We start from the raw sequence: 16,420 nt of genomic DNA, 5'->3' as shown, positions 1-16,420 counted from the left end.
GTCAGATATTCATTCATTCAACAAATAGTTACTGAACACCTACTGTGTGCTGGGCACTGTTCGAGGTGCTTGGGATACAAAAGTGAACAAAACAGACAAAAACACCTGCCTTCATAGAGCTCATAATCTCTTGGGGAGAGAAAAACAATTTTTAAAAAGAGAATGTTTAGGGTTTCAGGGAGTAATAAATGCTATGGAGAAAAGTAAAGCAGGGCAGGTGCTAGAGAATGTTAGGGATTAGGGAAGGCCTTACTGAGGTGCCATTTGAGCAAAGACTTGAAGAATGAGAACAGACAGTTGAGTGGCTAGGTAGGGCGAAGGAGCATTTCAGACAGAGCAGGGTCTCTCAACCTCAGCACTACAGACATTTGGAGCCAGTTGAGTCATTGCTGTGGGATAATTCATTTTCCTATCCAAGGTAGGGTGCTTAGCAGCATCCCTAGCTGGTACCCACTAGAAGCCAGTAGCACCTCCTCCCCAATTGTGACAATTAAAAGTCTCCGGACATTGCCACATGGATTGGGGGGTAGGGGTGGGGCAGGGGGAAGGGGAAGAAAAAACAAAGAGAGAGCCAAAAGTGAAAGAACAAGAACAAAGTGAAAGCCCAGAGGCCGCAGGGAGCTTAGTTTGCTTGAGCCACAGCCTGGAGGCCATAGGTGGAGTCCGATGGGGGAGGGATGACCCACTACACCTGTGCCCTTGAAGATCACTTTAAAGGCCCAGCTTTTATTCCTCAGCAGATGGAAGCCACTGGAGGACTCAGAGCAAGATGATAACCTAACTTCACCCACATCTTAAAAAAATTTTCTGACTGCTATTTAGGTGGAAAGACAGAAACAGACAACCCAGTGGAAGGCTAGCACAATAATCCCATTATTTTTTGATATGGTTTAATTTGCTTACTGATCTGGTTGGGTGTGGTGGGGGGGCTGAGAGAATTGAGTTAAAAAGCTGTGGGGAAGAAAAGAGGAAGGAGAATTAGGAAAGGAAAAAGCTATGAGTGGGCAAGAGAATTTTTGTGGAAGTGGAAGGCCGTATAGTAATGAAGTCAATTTGAAAGAGCAAATTAGTGCAGAAAAAAAATGTTGGGGGCCAGTTTGTATGCAGGATCTTGAATGCCATTGTAAGGATTGGGAGCTCTAGCCTGTAAGTAATGAGGAGCTTTTGAAGTTTAAGCAATGACGAGGAGATAGGCCTTTAGTTGAGGTTAATCTTGTGCAGTGTGCAGAGTGGATTTTGGGAGTTAAGAGTGATTCCAAAAGCATTGTCCTGGAGTAACGGAGGTGACAGTAAGAACCTAGATTTAGGTGATGCCAGTGATGACTGGGAGGAAGAGGGTGGGCATGACATTCTGAAAGAAAGTAAGGTCTTGCCCTAAAGCCTGGAGTTTTGAACCTCTCTTTTTGAGGGTAATTTCCTTTGAGGCAAGTGCAGGGTATTAGTTCCACCCAGCGATACCAGACGTCAAACAAATGGCGAGTTCACCATGTAAAGGTCCAAGCAGTGCAGTACCTTCTTGAAAAGGTGAAGCCCAGGGCACGGTATGTTAGTCTTCAAGGGTCTGCTTATACAGATTATTATCTATAGGTGAGAAAAATTATGCCGAGTTTTGGCAAAGAGGGGAACAGCAGGCCTGTATCCAGAGATTTTTCGAGGACGGTCATACATTTAATATTTATATTTAAACTGCCTTAGCAGGTTTAGATAGCAATGTAGGTACTTCACATCAGTGCCACTAAACTGCAGAACAACAAGGACGCCTACCTCCTTCCTACCCGCTTTTTGCATTAGTCCGATTTGAGAAGAGTCCACACGGATTAGTTCAGGCCCCCCTCTCCACCACCTCCTTTTTACAGGCAATGAATTAAAGCTTTTAACAGGCTGTAGAGCAGTCAGCCCCCGCCGGGAACCCCGCCTCGCAGCCGCCCAGGGTGTGGCGCTCGCCGCGAGCTGGGGCTGGAGGTGCCGAGGGGGAGCGAGCCTTCCGGGCCGGGGCGGAGACCGAGGCCGCGCCCCCGCGCCTCCGCCTGCCCCGCCCCGCCGCGCCGCCGCGTCGGGCCCAGCAGCACAGCTCTGCGTCCACCGCGGCAGCAGCAGCCCCGGGCGGCGGCGCGACGGAACCCGCCATGTCTGCGGCCATGAGGCAGAGGTTCGACCAGTTCCTTCATGAGAAGAACTGCATGACCGACCTCCTGGCCAAGCTCGAGGCCAAGACCGGCGTGAACCGGAGCTTCATCGCGCTCGGTGGGTGCCGGCGCGCCGCGGGGGTCGCCGCCGCTCGCCCAGCCCGTGGAGCGGCCGCTGCGCCGCGCCAGCTGCCACTGCTGCTGCTCGGGAAGCGGGGAGGGGGTCTGGGAAAGGCGGCGTCGGCGACCGACGGGGCGGGCAGCAGCCTCCGGAAAGGCCGGGGGTGGGAGACCCCGCGTGGGCGTGCAGCCCGGGGCGTCGCGGGTCTGGGCCCGCGGGCCGAGAAGGGCGGGGCGGGGGCAGCCGCGGGCAAGGGCCGGCGCTGACGTGTCTGTCCCCGCGGCCGAGCGCGTGTGCCCGTGGCGGTGCGCAGGTCTGGCGCGGAACTGCGGGGGCCTCCGGTGGGCGGGCGCGGTGGCGGGGGTACCGTGGGGCCTCTTGGGGAGGGGAGGAGAGGTGGGCGCGGGGACCCGAGTCTCTTCAGACCCCGCGCAGAGCCGGGCACGCCGGCTTGGTGCCTGCACGGCTCGGCCCCTGCGGGCGGGGGTACTGCGGCCTCCCCGCCCCTCCTTGTCACCCGGCGTCCCCGGCTGGTGTATGGGCCCGCGGGGGTCCCCGAGCGGGGGGGGGGGGGGGGGGGGGGAGGAAGGACACCGGGTGGAAGCTGCCGGGTATCCCCAGACACAGGGGAAAGCACCGGGAGGCGCAGGTCGAACCCTTGGCGTGATGTTTTACTCGCCCTTTTAAATGGGGCAGGAGGGAAACGCCTAGAACAGGCCGAGCCTGGTGTGCGAGGCTTCTGCCGGGTTTCAGCGCTTTTCGTGCTCCGGGACCCATTTCTCTCCTTGTGTCCCCAGGTATCATCGGGCTGGTGGCCTTGTACTTGGTGTTCGGTTATGGAGCTTCTCTCCTCTGCAATTTGATAGGATTTGGCTACCCAGCCTACGTCTCGTAAGTGGCTCACCCGCAATCCTGCCTTCCTCCCCTTCAGAACTGCCCTTCCCACCCAGGGCTGTAGAAGATTGTGTATCCCCATTTACAAAGTAGAGAAGTAAAAGCATCAGAGGGTAGTACTGACTTCTTTTTTTTTTAAATTTATTTTTCTCTCGTCTGCTTTTTGTGTCCTTTTGCTGTGTGTTCTTCTGTGTCCACTTGCATTCTTATCAGCGGCACCAGGAATCTGTGTCTCTCTTTGTTGCATCATCTTGCTGTGTCAGTTCTCCGTGTGTGTGGCGCCATTCCTGGGTAGCCTGCGCTTTTTTTGCGCAGGGTGCCCTCGTGGGGCACTCCTTGTGCACATCAGCACTGTGCATGGGCCAGCTTACTACACAGATCAGGAGACCCTGAGTTTGAACCCTGGACCTTCCATATGGTAGGTGGATGCTCTATTACTTGAGCCAAATGCACTTTCCAGTACTGACTTCTTAAGGTTACATACTTTGGAGCCTTAACTTGGTCGTGGATTTCCTGATAAGTCGAAAGATATTTTTCATCAAATATACTGCCAGGATGTTTGCCTTTCAGTGGATGCATAAACAGGGAAAGCATTACAACTCAGTTATACTGCCTTTACAGGTGGGAAGGCCGCAATTGGTATACGTTGCTGCTTCCTTCTCCCTAACTTTTTCATTCATTCAAATAGGAATTATCTCTCCTGGCAAATTAGCTTTGTTTTATTCTATAGCTCTTCCCAAGAGAGCCTGTGTGTTTTACCTTCATCCAGTTGATCTTTGCAACTTTCTTCAGCCCTGAGTATAGAAAGAAAGAAGTGGGGGGCTGATGCGGCTCAGAGGTTAAGTGCCTGCTTCTCATATATGAGGTCCTGGGTTCAGTCCCTGGTACCTCCTAAAAAAAAAAAAAAAAACAGGAAGGAAAGAAAGGAAAAATTTTCACCAGGAAGGCTAAGAAACACCTAACACATTATTACATTTGTATCTGTTATTGGTCAAGGTAGAATTAAATGTAATATATGACTAAAAGGGAGGAAACACATCTTAGAAGAAATTCTGATCTGTATAGTCAAATTTAATTGCAATTACCCATGTAATGGTTACTGTATTACTCTGGTACTGTATTACTCTGGTACAGATAACTTAGTGGTACTCCAGAAATTTTGTTTGCTTATGAAGTTGGAGATCCTCAGTCTCTAAATTGAGAAGAGCTTTTACCCTCTCCAGAATACCTGCCAAAACATTATCCCAGTTTATACCAAAAGATCCTGAAGGTAGCCCAGGAATGAAAAATATAGCAGTTTTCCATAAAATGTAATCTACTGATATATGGTGTTTATAGTAGCTTGTATACAACCTTAATTCAGAATGGCTTGCACATCCCTGTCTGTGATGACAGATAAAGTAACCTAGTACACTTGCTTACTTTTCTCTTTTGTTTGTATATTTTACTTGAGGGAGTTGTTCTTTTAAAAAATATTTTGAAGCTTTTTTTTTCATATTTGTACTTTAGATGTTATTAATCACATTTAGAATAGATCTTGGGTGACAGTTTCATAATTACCTAGTGGTTTGGATTACATTGAACTAGAAAATAAAATGGATTTTTAAATACACTTAATTTAAACCCCCACCCCCAAATTAGTGGTACAATTGCCATTTGGTACGTGATGTTTGATGGGCTATAGAAAGTTAATAAATTAGTACTAGGTGGGATATGGAGGTGTAGGTGCGTGTGTGTGTAAGTGGATGTGACTAAAGATGGGGACAGAACTAGAATATACTTATTGACCTGAAATGAATTCATTTTTGCAGGGGCTATTTTTAGTCATATTATAAAATGATTTTAAGCTAGTCCCTTTCAGCTTTATTATTTGTACTTGTTCTTTCATTCATTTTCAACATAATCAGTTGAATATTATTGGCTCTTTTTACTTAGAAGGTAAATGTTCCTGTGTATTACTAGAAACAGCATGACATCATAGAGGAGGCCACATTTCTGAATGATACAGGTATGTAGGTTTTACATATAATAGAATTATTCTATTAATCAAGAAAAAAATTTTTTTCCTTTGGATATCACAAAGTAAGTATATGTATATTTTAAATTTTTTTATTTAAATATTTTGAAACAGTGACATTTGGGGTATACTTTAATGGGGTTAGAAAGTATTAAAAATCTAATGAAGGAATTTGATGATTTAAGCAAAAATGCAGGAAATAGTATCTGAATAATTTATTTGGTGTTTCCTTTTAGTAAGTCCAACTCTTTCATGTTTAAAATGAATAACAAGATTCTATAGTCATAAAAAAATGAAGTGAAGGTTGGCATCTGTGGGTACTTGAACTTTTCACTTAAATGGTGGTTCTCAGACTTGGCTGCCCATTGGAATCACCTAGGGAGCTTTAAAAATTACAGCTACCTGGGTCCCACCCCCAGAGATTCTAATGTAATTCTTCTAGGGTTTGGCTTGGACTTTGGGATTTTTTTAAAGGCTCCTCAGTCTTTTACAACTTTTAAAGGATTCTCATGTACAGTCTGCATATGGAACCACTAGTATAGAGCAGCAGCAGTAGCCTATGTTTTTTCGCACCTGATTATGGGGGTAGAGAAGGGGACAATGGCTTGCCAACCCTGGGAATAGCCTGATGCCTAGCGGGGGCTCTGATTATTATGGGGGTTCAGGGAGAAGTGGGATTGTATGCCTGCAGAACCTGAGTCAGAACAAAATTCAGGCAATAGATATTATATGAGGCTAATCAAGTTCATTCATTGCTTCACCAGCGTGATTGTGTAATTGTCAAAGAGCAAAAGAAAAGTCTTTGAAAATGGTGGTATTAGTAGCACCTAAATCAGTGTTGATTGAAATATGGATCACCCTCACCATAATTGGTCTCCTTGCCTATTGTTATTTTCCTTGTGCTTCCCAGCCAGAGTTAGTTTTAAAAAATAAAGACCCATATATTCAGCAAAAACCATATCCCAGCCATGTGCCAGGCACTGTATTAGGCACTTTAAATATTGCAGGGACTAAGGTAGGGTATTGGGGGTAAGCAGGCAATAAATAGGTAAGTAAAGACAGTGTGATAAGCCCTATAAAGGAAATAAACAGGGAGCTGTGGTAGAGAATGACAGGAAAGATCCTATTTAGATATTTGTCTGAGATACTATTTGAGTTAAGTCCTGAGGAATGAGAAGGGGCCAGCCAACAGTAAATAGTATGAGATTTTATAAAATTGTCTCACATGACCGTGGGGATGCACAAGACCAAATTCTGTGGGCCAGGTTGCAGACCAGCTGCTCTAATGAAGGTCCTTCATGAGTTCCCAGGATGCTGTCTGAAGTAGAGATCTGAATTCTCTCTCTGAATGCTGAAATCACTTCCCCTTTTAAGGCCTTCAACTGATTAGATTCACTCATTGCTGACGGCAGTCTCCTTAGTTGTTCGTAGATGTAATCAGCCATTTATACAGTCAACTCACTAATGATTAAACTCCATGAAATGCCTTTGTACCATTATTAGCCCAGTGCTTGCTTGACCAAACAACTGGGAACTTTAGCCTAACTATCACACAGAGGCTGGGAGGCAGGAGACTAGTTAGCCTTTGGAGCCATCAGTGCAATGAAAGCTCTGCAAGTGAAAGTACAGGGGGAGGTGGGTACTGGTGAGGTACAGAGAGCAGGTGGTCAGTGAATGAAGCATGCATTTTATTCTCAGTGGTTTTAGGGAATTTGCATTTTTCCTGAGTGACTTGGATGGCTTTTTAAAATTTTTTTAGTTAGGCCGTAAGGAACTGAGAGAAGAGAAATGGGCAAAAATGACAGATTATGGGTTCCAGGTAGAGAGGAAGGGACTGAAAAGAGGGCTGATTTATAGACTACAGTTTGGATGGGTTTTAAATAGGGGATGACATGGCACCAGCTCACTATGGCTTCTGTGTGGGGAATGGATGGGAGCTCCTGCCAAACTTTTGGTGATTCCTTCCTTTTTCACCAACTTTTGCTTTTGCTGTTTCCTCTCTGTTGGACTAGCATAGGGTGGGGCACACAGATGATGTGTAATGGTCAGTGTGATGGTTAGGCTAATGTGTCTGTTCGGCTAGGTAATTATGCCCAGCTTTGTCAAGCAGGCACTGGGCTAATTGTAATACAAAGACATTTATGGACTTTAGTCATCAATGAGTTTATTGTATAGATGGCCAATAGATCTGCAATTAAGCAAGAAGATTGCCATCAGCAATGAGTGATGTTTGATCCAGTTAGTTGAATGCTTTACAAGGGGAAGTGATATCAACATTCAGAGAGAATTTTCCAGCTTGACTTTGGACAGCCAAGGTCTCCTTCATCATTAAGCACCTTCATCAGAGACCCTGCCTGTGGAATTTGGACTACTGCATCCCCATGGTCATGTGAGAGAATTTTACAGAATCTTATACTAGTTACAGTTATCTCTTACTGATTCTGTTTCCCTAGAGAACACTGACTAATACTGTCAATATTGGGCCTAGAGACTGTAGGGTAAAGAAAGGAAATTTTGAAAAGCTCATTTGGCTTCCTAGTTCTTCTCTGACTCACCACCTTGGGAAATCAGTGAGTGGAACTCAGGTGTACCTAGCTTCAGGTCAGGTCTTGCCAGATGTGGCAGATGTAGACAGTTACAGGCCTGGCTCAGGGATGGACAGTCAGTGTGTTACAGTGAACCCCCCTTCCTCCTGGTTACTCTCATTCTCTATGTACATCATTGCCCTTTGAGCTCTTTGTGGGCAGGGGCCTTTAATCCCTGACTTCTCACAGGCCAGATAGTATTTTACACATGTGATCTGCTCAATAAATCGCGAAGGTTAGCTTCTGGTTTCTAGCGTTCTGAAAAATAGGAAATATAGGGACAATAGTGTATTTATTGCACTTTTTTTCTGAATAACAGTTGGACCCATTACTTTCAATTTAGAGGTACTGCACCTGGAAGGTGACTATAAGTTGAGGAGAATGTAACTAACATACTGTTTAAAAATAAGTTCATCCCTATGTTTCCCTTTATAGGCAATTGGAAATTTAATTTCCACCCTTTGTGTTATCAGCAGCTTTTGAAAGAATTGTCTTAATTTCCTTCCTTCCCTCTGTTACAGATAAGAAAATTCATACTAGACAATAATTGAAAACTCTTTTATAAAGGTAGACCTGCAACCCTCTAGTTTTTTTTTTTTAAACTTTCAAAATTTGAGATAAAATGCACATACTATAAAATTCACCCCTTTAAAGTATACAATTCAGTGAATTTTAGTATATTCACAAAGTTGCGTAACCATCACCACTATCTAATTCCAAAATATAACCCCCAAAAGAAACCCAGTATATTAGTCAGCCAAAGGGATGCTGATGCAAAATACCAGAAATCTGTTGACTTTTATAAAGGGCATTTATTTGGGTTAGAAGCTTATAATAATGAGGCCATAAAGCATAAGTTACTTCCTCACTACAGTCTGTTGCCATATGTTGGAGCAAAACGGCCACCAACATCTGCAAGGGTTCAGGCTTCTTCTTCTTCTTAAGGCTCGTTGTCCCAGCTTCTTCCAGTATCAGCTGTAGAGTGGGATAAGTCTTATCTCTCTTCCAGGGCTCAGCTTCTCTGCTCTCTCCACAAGGCCAGCTGTAAACTATCAGGTGAACGGCTTGTCTCTCTTCCCAGGGCCTCTGCCATGTCTAATGAGCCTTCTCTCTTTCCTCACTTATCTGGTTCTCAGTGTATTTACTTCTGGGGCTCCAGCATTAAAACTCCAAACTCTCTTCTCTGCCATGTCTTTTCTCTGTGAATCCTCACCCACCAAGAGGGATGGGGACACGACGTTGTACTGACATGGCTCAATCAAAGCCTTAATCATTATTTAATCAAGTGAAAGTGAAAACCTCTGAATCCAGTATACTCTCATATGCCCAGCAGAACAGACCAGTTTATGAACATAATCCAACATCTGTTTTTGGAATTCATGAACAATATCAAACTGCTATACCTAGGTACCCCTTGTTAGTCATTCTCCATTTCTTCCACCCCGCCCCTACATCCCCAGCTCCTGCTTTCTCTCTCTATAGATTTGCCTATTTTGGTCATTTCATATAAATGTACTCCTACAATATACGGCCTCTTGTGTCTTATACAGCTCTTCTTTTAATAGCATTGCACAAATAAGAGTCTGTGAGACCTTTAGGGAGTTTGTGCTCTGCTGCACATTCATACACAGAGTCCAGTTCCTAAGAACTAAGGCAGCCCCTCAGCTTGGTTCGCAAGTGTGGGTGCTAGCTGAACCAGAGGCACTAGTCACATTCTAGTTTTGTAAGAATGAAATTCTATTTTAATTTTGCTCTGCAATGAGAAGAAAGGGGAGGTTTGCTTCCAGTCCTATCCAGCAAACTTTTTGTTTAAAATTCCATAAAAAATGTGTGTTTCTTTTCTTTTTATTCCATAATTTTCTTGAGAGTCAGGCCACCACCTTCCTGGGACTACCAGAATTGGACTGCAGTGATCAAACATGTAGTCTGGTTCCTTTAGTTTTTAGATAATGACCCACAGGCACAGGAGTGAGTTTCCCAAGGTCATACAGAGTCCAGGCTTGATATGGAACTCAGTTATTACACAGGAATATGAATGCATATTTAGGATAGTTTAGTGGCAAGCTTACAAAGAGTAAATATAGAGTCCACCATGCAAATATTTTATCCAGTATTTGACAACATTTTTGAAATCTTATATCCCCTTCAGTGATGTGCCATTTTAGCTTCTGGGTATTCCTACCAGCCCATTTTAAACTTTTGCCACTGGTGTAAGAATGTTACTGCTTTTAGCTCCTGCATAGCTGTTGAACACTTATACGCTATTCTTTTTTTTTTTTTATGATTTATTTATTTCCCACCACCACCACCATTTGTCTTTTCTCTGTGTCTATTCACTGTGTTCTTCTGTGTCTGCTTGTATTCTCATTAGGCCTCTCTGGGAACTGCTCCTGGGACCTTCTGGAGTAGGAGAGAGATGAGTACTCTCTTGGGCCACCACAGCTCCCTGTTTTGCTATGTTTTCTTTTTTTCTCTCCTCTGTCTCTTGCTGCATCATTTTGCTGCACCAGCTCTCCATGTTGGCTGGCACTCCTGTGTGGGGCGGCATTCCCGTGTGGGCTGGCACTCCCACGTGGGTCAGCACTCTGCATGGGCCAGCTAGCCGCACAGACCAGCTTGCCCTCACCAGGAGACCCTGGGCATTGAACCCTGGACCTCCTATATGGTAGACAGGAGCCCAACTGCTTGAGCCACAGCCATTTCATTCTATTTAATCAATACTTCTATATCCCTGTTTAAGTGCTTCACAAATATAGCTCATTTAAACCTCATAATGACTCTCTAAAGTAAGGACTGTGATTATTCCCATTTTATAGATGAAGCAATCTAGAGTGAGGAGTAAATAACTTGATCAAAATCTCATAGCTAGTAGATGACAAAACTGCTATTTGAACCGAGGGAGTCTGGCTCCAAAGTACATACTTTTAACTTTCATCTTACCCTCCTTTCCATGTGGCTCTTTGCGTATCCTGCAGTTACATGGCAGAACCTTATATAAAGGAGAAAATTAGGCTGTTGATAATATCTTTTTATCATTTTTACATTGTCAGTATATTGCTGTCATGCAGTTCCTTTTTCCTCTCATAAGGTACTGCCATCCTAAATCCTGTATCTGCACACATTGGTTTTTGCAGTGTTTTGTGAACATTGGTAGAGTATATTACTAACAGATTCTTTCTCTTGTATGTATGACAGCAACAATATAGTTATTTGCAGAGACTTGGTATGTTTACCAATGCAAACCCAAACTGAAGATGGCACAGTGAATTGGACTTCTGTGTCAGAAGAAATGAATCGCAGGGGAAAGGTTTGGAGATTACCCCTACGAGATCAGATCAGTAAGGAGGTGGTGAAGGGGTAAATTTGAAAAAACTCTCTTAAAATTATCCAAGAGAGTTAGAATACAATTAGCTACAAGTAAAAGCTCCAGCATGTAGCTAATGATCCCCAGCAGATAAGGTGAGAAAACATTTTAGGGAACTTAGGTTAGAAAAGGTTGAGACCTACTTAAATGTTCTTTTTTTAAAAAAAAGATTTATTTTTATTTATCTCTCCCCTCCCCCTTTGGGGGAGCACTTTCTGTGTCTGTTTTCTTTGTTTCTTTAGGAGGCACTGGGAACGGAACCCAGGACTTCCAGTATGGGAGAGAGGAGCCTGATCTCTAAAGCCACCTCCCTTCCCTGCTTTGTTGTGTCTCATTACGTTTTTCCTCCTGGCTCTTGTTGGCACCATCTTGTCATGTCACTCACCATCCTGATCATCCTCTTGAGGAAGCACTGGGACCCTCTGCTCCCTGTTTTTTGTGTCTCTCATCATGTTTTTCTTCTTGTGTCTCTTGTTGTGTCATTTTGTTGTATCAGCTTGCCACACCTGCCCATTATGCCAGCTTACTGTTTTGTTTAGGAGGGACTAGGAACCAGACCATGAACCTCCCATGTGGTAGGCGGGAGCCCAGTCACTTGAGCCACATCCACTTCCCTTTAAGGTTCTCAAACAGCCCCATTTACCCAGATGACAGTTTGAGAAAATCACCATATTGTGACTGACAGTTGAAAACCAAACAATTTCTGTTTCTCAGCAAAATTATCTGAAGCAGAGCAAGACTTCCTTAATGGTACTGGAGGGTATGTATTTGCAGTTCTCTTTATAGACTCATTAGTGAGGGGTATGTTTGTTTTCTTTGGTGGTGTTGAGAATGTGTAAGTAATTATCTTTTGCTTTTTTTCTCTTTATCCAAGAGAATTTGGGGGCAGATATATTTCTACTAAACTTTTTATGTTCCTACTATACTAGTTTTTCTCTCTGTAACTCTATTTTGTTTGTTAAAGTACTTAAAAGCAGAGCACTGCATGTCCACACTTTGCCCTATCTGGTAGCGTGAACCACAAGCAAATATTGCCTTCAGGCCAACTATGCAGTTGGATCGAAAATATAACTGGCATTCTATAAATTTTGCCTTAAGCAATATAGAAATCATAAACATTTAACTTTTATTAGTATTTTACTGGTCTTGTTTTGGCTCAGATTATTGCAGATATTGCTGAGCTATTTTAAGGTACTATGGAGAGAACTAAAAAGTAATAAATAGTAAAATATTCCTATAATTACAGCCAGAATTTTGGTTAATTTTTTTTTCTTTGCTGTGTCAGAGGTTTGAGGAGCAAATGAGAGGAACAATTTCAGTTATTTCTTCAGGATTTGTGTTTCTGGGCTCTGAATCAGTTGTGGAGGGAGATTTCATTCCTGGTAGTCTGTTCTGAGGTATTCCCTCTGAACTTTTATGAACTTTTTCCCTCTTTACATAGACCTGGGATTTCATCATCTAGTCATTTTTTCTATCACTGCTGTTCTCATTGTCCCTCTGTCCTGGAGTTCTTCTCTTTTTTAGATTGACTATGAATGAGGACTCAATTTTCAACTTACTCTCTTCCGTTAAGTATACAAAACCAATGTAAATACAAATGTCATGTTTTAAGGTATTTAGTGTCTATCAATAACATTAACAATTAACTTTGAGTAACAATGAACTAATATATCAGAAGTTTAAAAACCATTTCAAAAATTACTAATGAAAGTCCTTTTTGTAGAAATTGAAAAGTAAATGGAGCCGTACAAGTCTATCCTTAACTTCATTTTATCATTGACTCACTTTTCTCATTCCTAGGGCTAGAACTTTTGATCAGTCCCTCTCAGTCAAGTGACCACTATATGTATCTTGAAGTTCCTAGTACTTAGGCCAGGTGATCTAGTTAAGTAGACTCTAGTTGGATTCATTTACATGTCAGAAGTAACTCTAGACTGCTGCCTACAACTTGATGTGGTCCCCTCTTTTATCTGGCAAAGGTCAGTTTAGGTCCTTCCTTTTCTAGGTTGTGAGGGTATTTGAACTTAAAGTTAAACTTTATGTATGATGCCATTCCTGACAGATGTTATCTTCAGAGCCATGAATTTTATTGACAAAGGGTTGGTTCAGGTGGATTTGCATCTGCTGTTTTAACGCGTTAACAGTTAATCCTTTATTTAACCATTTATCAAATAGTTTTATGTATTTGTTTTGTATTTAGTTTTAAGTTATAAAATGCTAGTTGTAAGGGTTCTTTTTTTTTTTTTTTTAAGATTTATTTATTTATTTCTCTCCCCTCCCCCCCACCCACCCCGGTTGTCTGTTCTCTGTGTCCATTTGCTGGGTCGTCTTTGTCGGCTTCTGTTGTTGTCAGCGGCACGGGAATCTGTGTTTCTTTTTGCTAACGTTATCTTGTTGTGTCAGCTCTCCGTGTATGCAGCACCATTCCTGGGCAGGCTGCACTGTCCTTCGCTCTGGGTGGCTCTCCCCACGGGGCGCACTCCCCGCGCATGGGGCTGCCCTACGCCGGGGACACCCCTGCGTGGCAGGGCACTCCCTGCGTGCATCAGCACTGCGCATGGGCCAGCTCCACACAGGTCAGGGAGGCCCGGGGTTTGAACCGCGGACCTCCCATGTGGTAGACGAACGCCCTAACCACCAGGCGAAGTCTGCTGCCTGTAAGGGTTTTTATAGATTATGTTACTGGGGTTATAGCTACCCTTAACAGATTAGGAAACCAAGGCCACAAGCTGATGTTACTTGACTCGGGTCACAAGGCCGTTGGGGCAAAGCCAGGTCTAGGTGTGGGAATGTCTGACTCCCTGAGATGTGCACTGTCAGCATTCCACTCTTTATGTTTTACTGTGACTGAATCTTCCATTTTGCATTAATAAAACAAAGTAGTGGAAGTTGGTAGCTAAGGTCACTGAATGACTTGCTTTTTTTCTTTATAATTCAGTCTTTTAGAAGTGTTTTATAGATATATCTTAATGTTTTTGCTTGTGAATTTAGTTTATTGTGTATTATTTTCATTAAGTCGGTCATTTTATACTATAGGAGATCACTGTGGTAAAGAGTAAAAGAGCATGTATATTTTTTTCATTGATCTTATACAGCCATCTTAGAAGGTAGTTTCTACATACTTAAGAAATATTTGCCACTAGTTATCTCATATCTTTTTTTAGGGAAAGGGTTGAGCATGGATGGTATAAACAGTAAATATGCAAGTTAGTTTTTATGGTATGGTCAGTTTTCTTGGTTATTAAGCTTTCATGCTCTTTTGTTTTAAATGCACACTCTGCAGTGAAAAGCAAGTATAATTTTCTGAGTGAGTGCCCGTACTTTTCTACCTTCTTTTTTCCATGAAGAAAAAAAATCTTTTAATTATTGTCATGGAAACAAACTAGTGTTTATGTCTCAAAATTTGTGATTTTACCTTCTAATTTGAGGTATTGATAGAAGAAAAACCATTTTGAACTATCAGAAATTCCTACATCACATCCCTGATATATAATCAAAAGCAGTCATGGTGGGCACAGAAAGTACTCACAGTATGTGCTTCATGTGTTTCCTGTAAGAAAGTATTATAAACATATGGTCCATATTCAAGCTTCAGAGAATCTACCTTGAACTTTGGAATATTTGCTATTAAAAAGGACTCCACCCATAATTTACTGCATTAGAATAAAATATAAAGCAGATGGACCAGAAGCAGATTCCCTTCTGCTCTTTACCAGCAGCACATCTCTCAAAGCTTTTTGCCCTTATATGCATATATTTATTTAAATGAGCTGCTTTTTTGGATGTACTTTTTCACTGGTAATGTAATTGACTTGTTAAAATCTTTATTGATGTGTACCACTGGTTTTAATAGTAAAGCCAATGCTTTGAAGAGAAAATATTACTTGATTTTATGACATTCAGCTAATTTCAGTTGTGGTGACTGTGTCACTAATAAAACATGGACAGTACATGGAGCATATAGCTAAGTGGATTTTTTTGTGTAATTGGAAGGATATATATATATATGGACCTGATAATCACTAGCTCTATTACCCCTTGATTTTCTTTTACAAACTTAAATTTTCTCATCTGTAAAAGGGAATATGTCAGACACTTAGCACAGAGCAAGGCATTCAGTAAGTACTTAATAAAGAATAGTTATTTTTACTAATGAAGAGGGAAAATATGCTTAATTTTAGTCAAAGTCTCTATGATACTGAGCTTTTAAATAATTGAAGGAAATAAAACTCCAAAATAATGTTGTCTTTTATTTATTTTTCCAGACATTCTTCTTTGTTTTTCTTCTATTTATTTTTCAATTCAGCAGCTTAAGACATCATTATATATATATTTTTTTGGCTGGTGAAATACTTTTTTTTTTTTAGACATTGTTATTTTTTAAAGACATCATTATTGAAAGGGCAATAAAACACAATAAAGTCCTGTACTTCCAAGTTGCAAATATGTGGTATGGCTAGTAGTTTCCTTTTTTGGTACAGTAGTAAATATGTTCTATACATTAGGTATAGCTTTTTAAAGATATTCAATTTTTACTTAGTTTTGTTTCCATTGCGATTTCCCATTCCTCATAACTCTGCCTCCATATCCTCCTTCATAAGATCTCCTTCCCAAAGCACTAGATGAGCTCCTTAATTAGGAGTGGAACTATTTTTTGACTGTTGACTTTTATTTATTTATTTTTTATTTCTCTCCCTCTTCCCCCCGCATCTGTTCTCTGTGTCTATTTGCTGCCTGTTCTTTGTCCACTTCTGTTGTTGTCAGCGGCACGGGAATCTGTGTTTCTTTTTGTTGCGTCATCTTGTCGTGTCACCTCTCCGTGTGTGCGGTGCCACTCCTGGGCAGGCTGAACTTTCTTTTGCTCTGGGTGGCTCTCCTTATGGGGCGCACTCCTTGCGCATGGGGCTCCCCTACGTGGGGGACACCCCTACATGGCAGGGCACTAGCACTGCGCATGGGCCAGCTCCACACGGGTTAGGGAGGCCTGAGGTTTGAGCCATGGATCTCCCATGTGGTAGATGACCTCCCATGTGGTAGAAGGACGCCTTAACCACTGGGCCAAGTCTGCTTTCCTTGACTGTTGACTTTAGTTCCTTGAGAAACACTGGTCCCAGGGCTTAAGTGCAGTGTGGGGTGTATCTGTAAGTGCTTGATATCTACGTCCTGCATATGAATGAATTTGTCGTGGATATTCTGTGATGGGTTACCCAGGCAGGGCCCTTGCTTCTCCTAGGAGATGACTTCTTGGCCATTGTATTTCATCCTCACCACTAAAAATTTAATGAAGAAAATTGAAGCCAGTCCAGTTTTCAG

The 16,420-nt window shown here is 42.5% G+C and overlaps 1 protein-coding gene across 1 annotated transcript in view; it reads left to right on the top strand.

The window, feature by feature from the left end:
• The first annotated feature begins 1,744 nt into the window (after nucleotides 1-1,744).
• The window catches only part of REEP5 (receptor accessory protein 5), a 59,116-nt gene continuing 44,440 nt past the window's right edge, over nucleotides 1,745-16,420 (top strand). Inside the window, exons 1-2 of the mRNA XM_004480291.4 lie at nucleotides 1,745-2,244; nucleotides 3,045-3,138. Of these exons, the coding sequence (XP_004480348.1) occupies nucleotides 2,127-2,244; nucleotides 3,045-3,138 (212 nt within the window). The 5' untranslated portion in view covers nucleotides 1,745-2,126. The remainder of the gene's footprint in view (nucleotides 2,245-3,044; nucleotides 3,139-16,420) is intronic.

Source organism: Dasypus novemcinctus, chromosome 2 (genome assembly GCF_030445035.2).
Source record: "Dasypus novemcinctus isolate mDasNov1 chromosome 2, mDasNov1.1.hap2, whole genome shotgun sequence".
Taxonomy (NCBI): Eukaryota; Metazoa; Chordata; class Mammalia; order Cingulata; family Dasypodidae; genus Dasypus; species Dasypus novemcinctus.
Note: the sequence above shows the minus strand (reverse complement) of the source record. Positions and strands in the feature narration are given on the sequence as shown.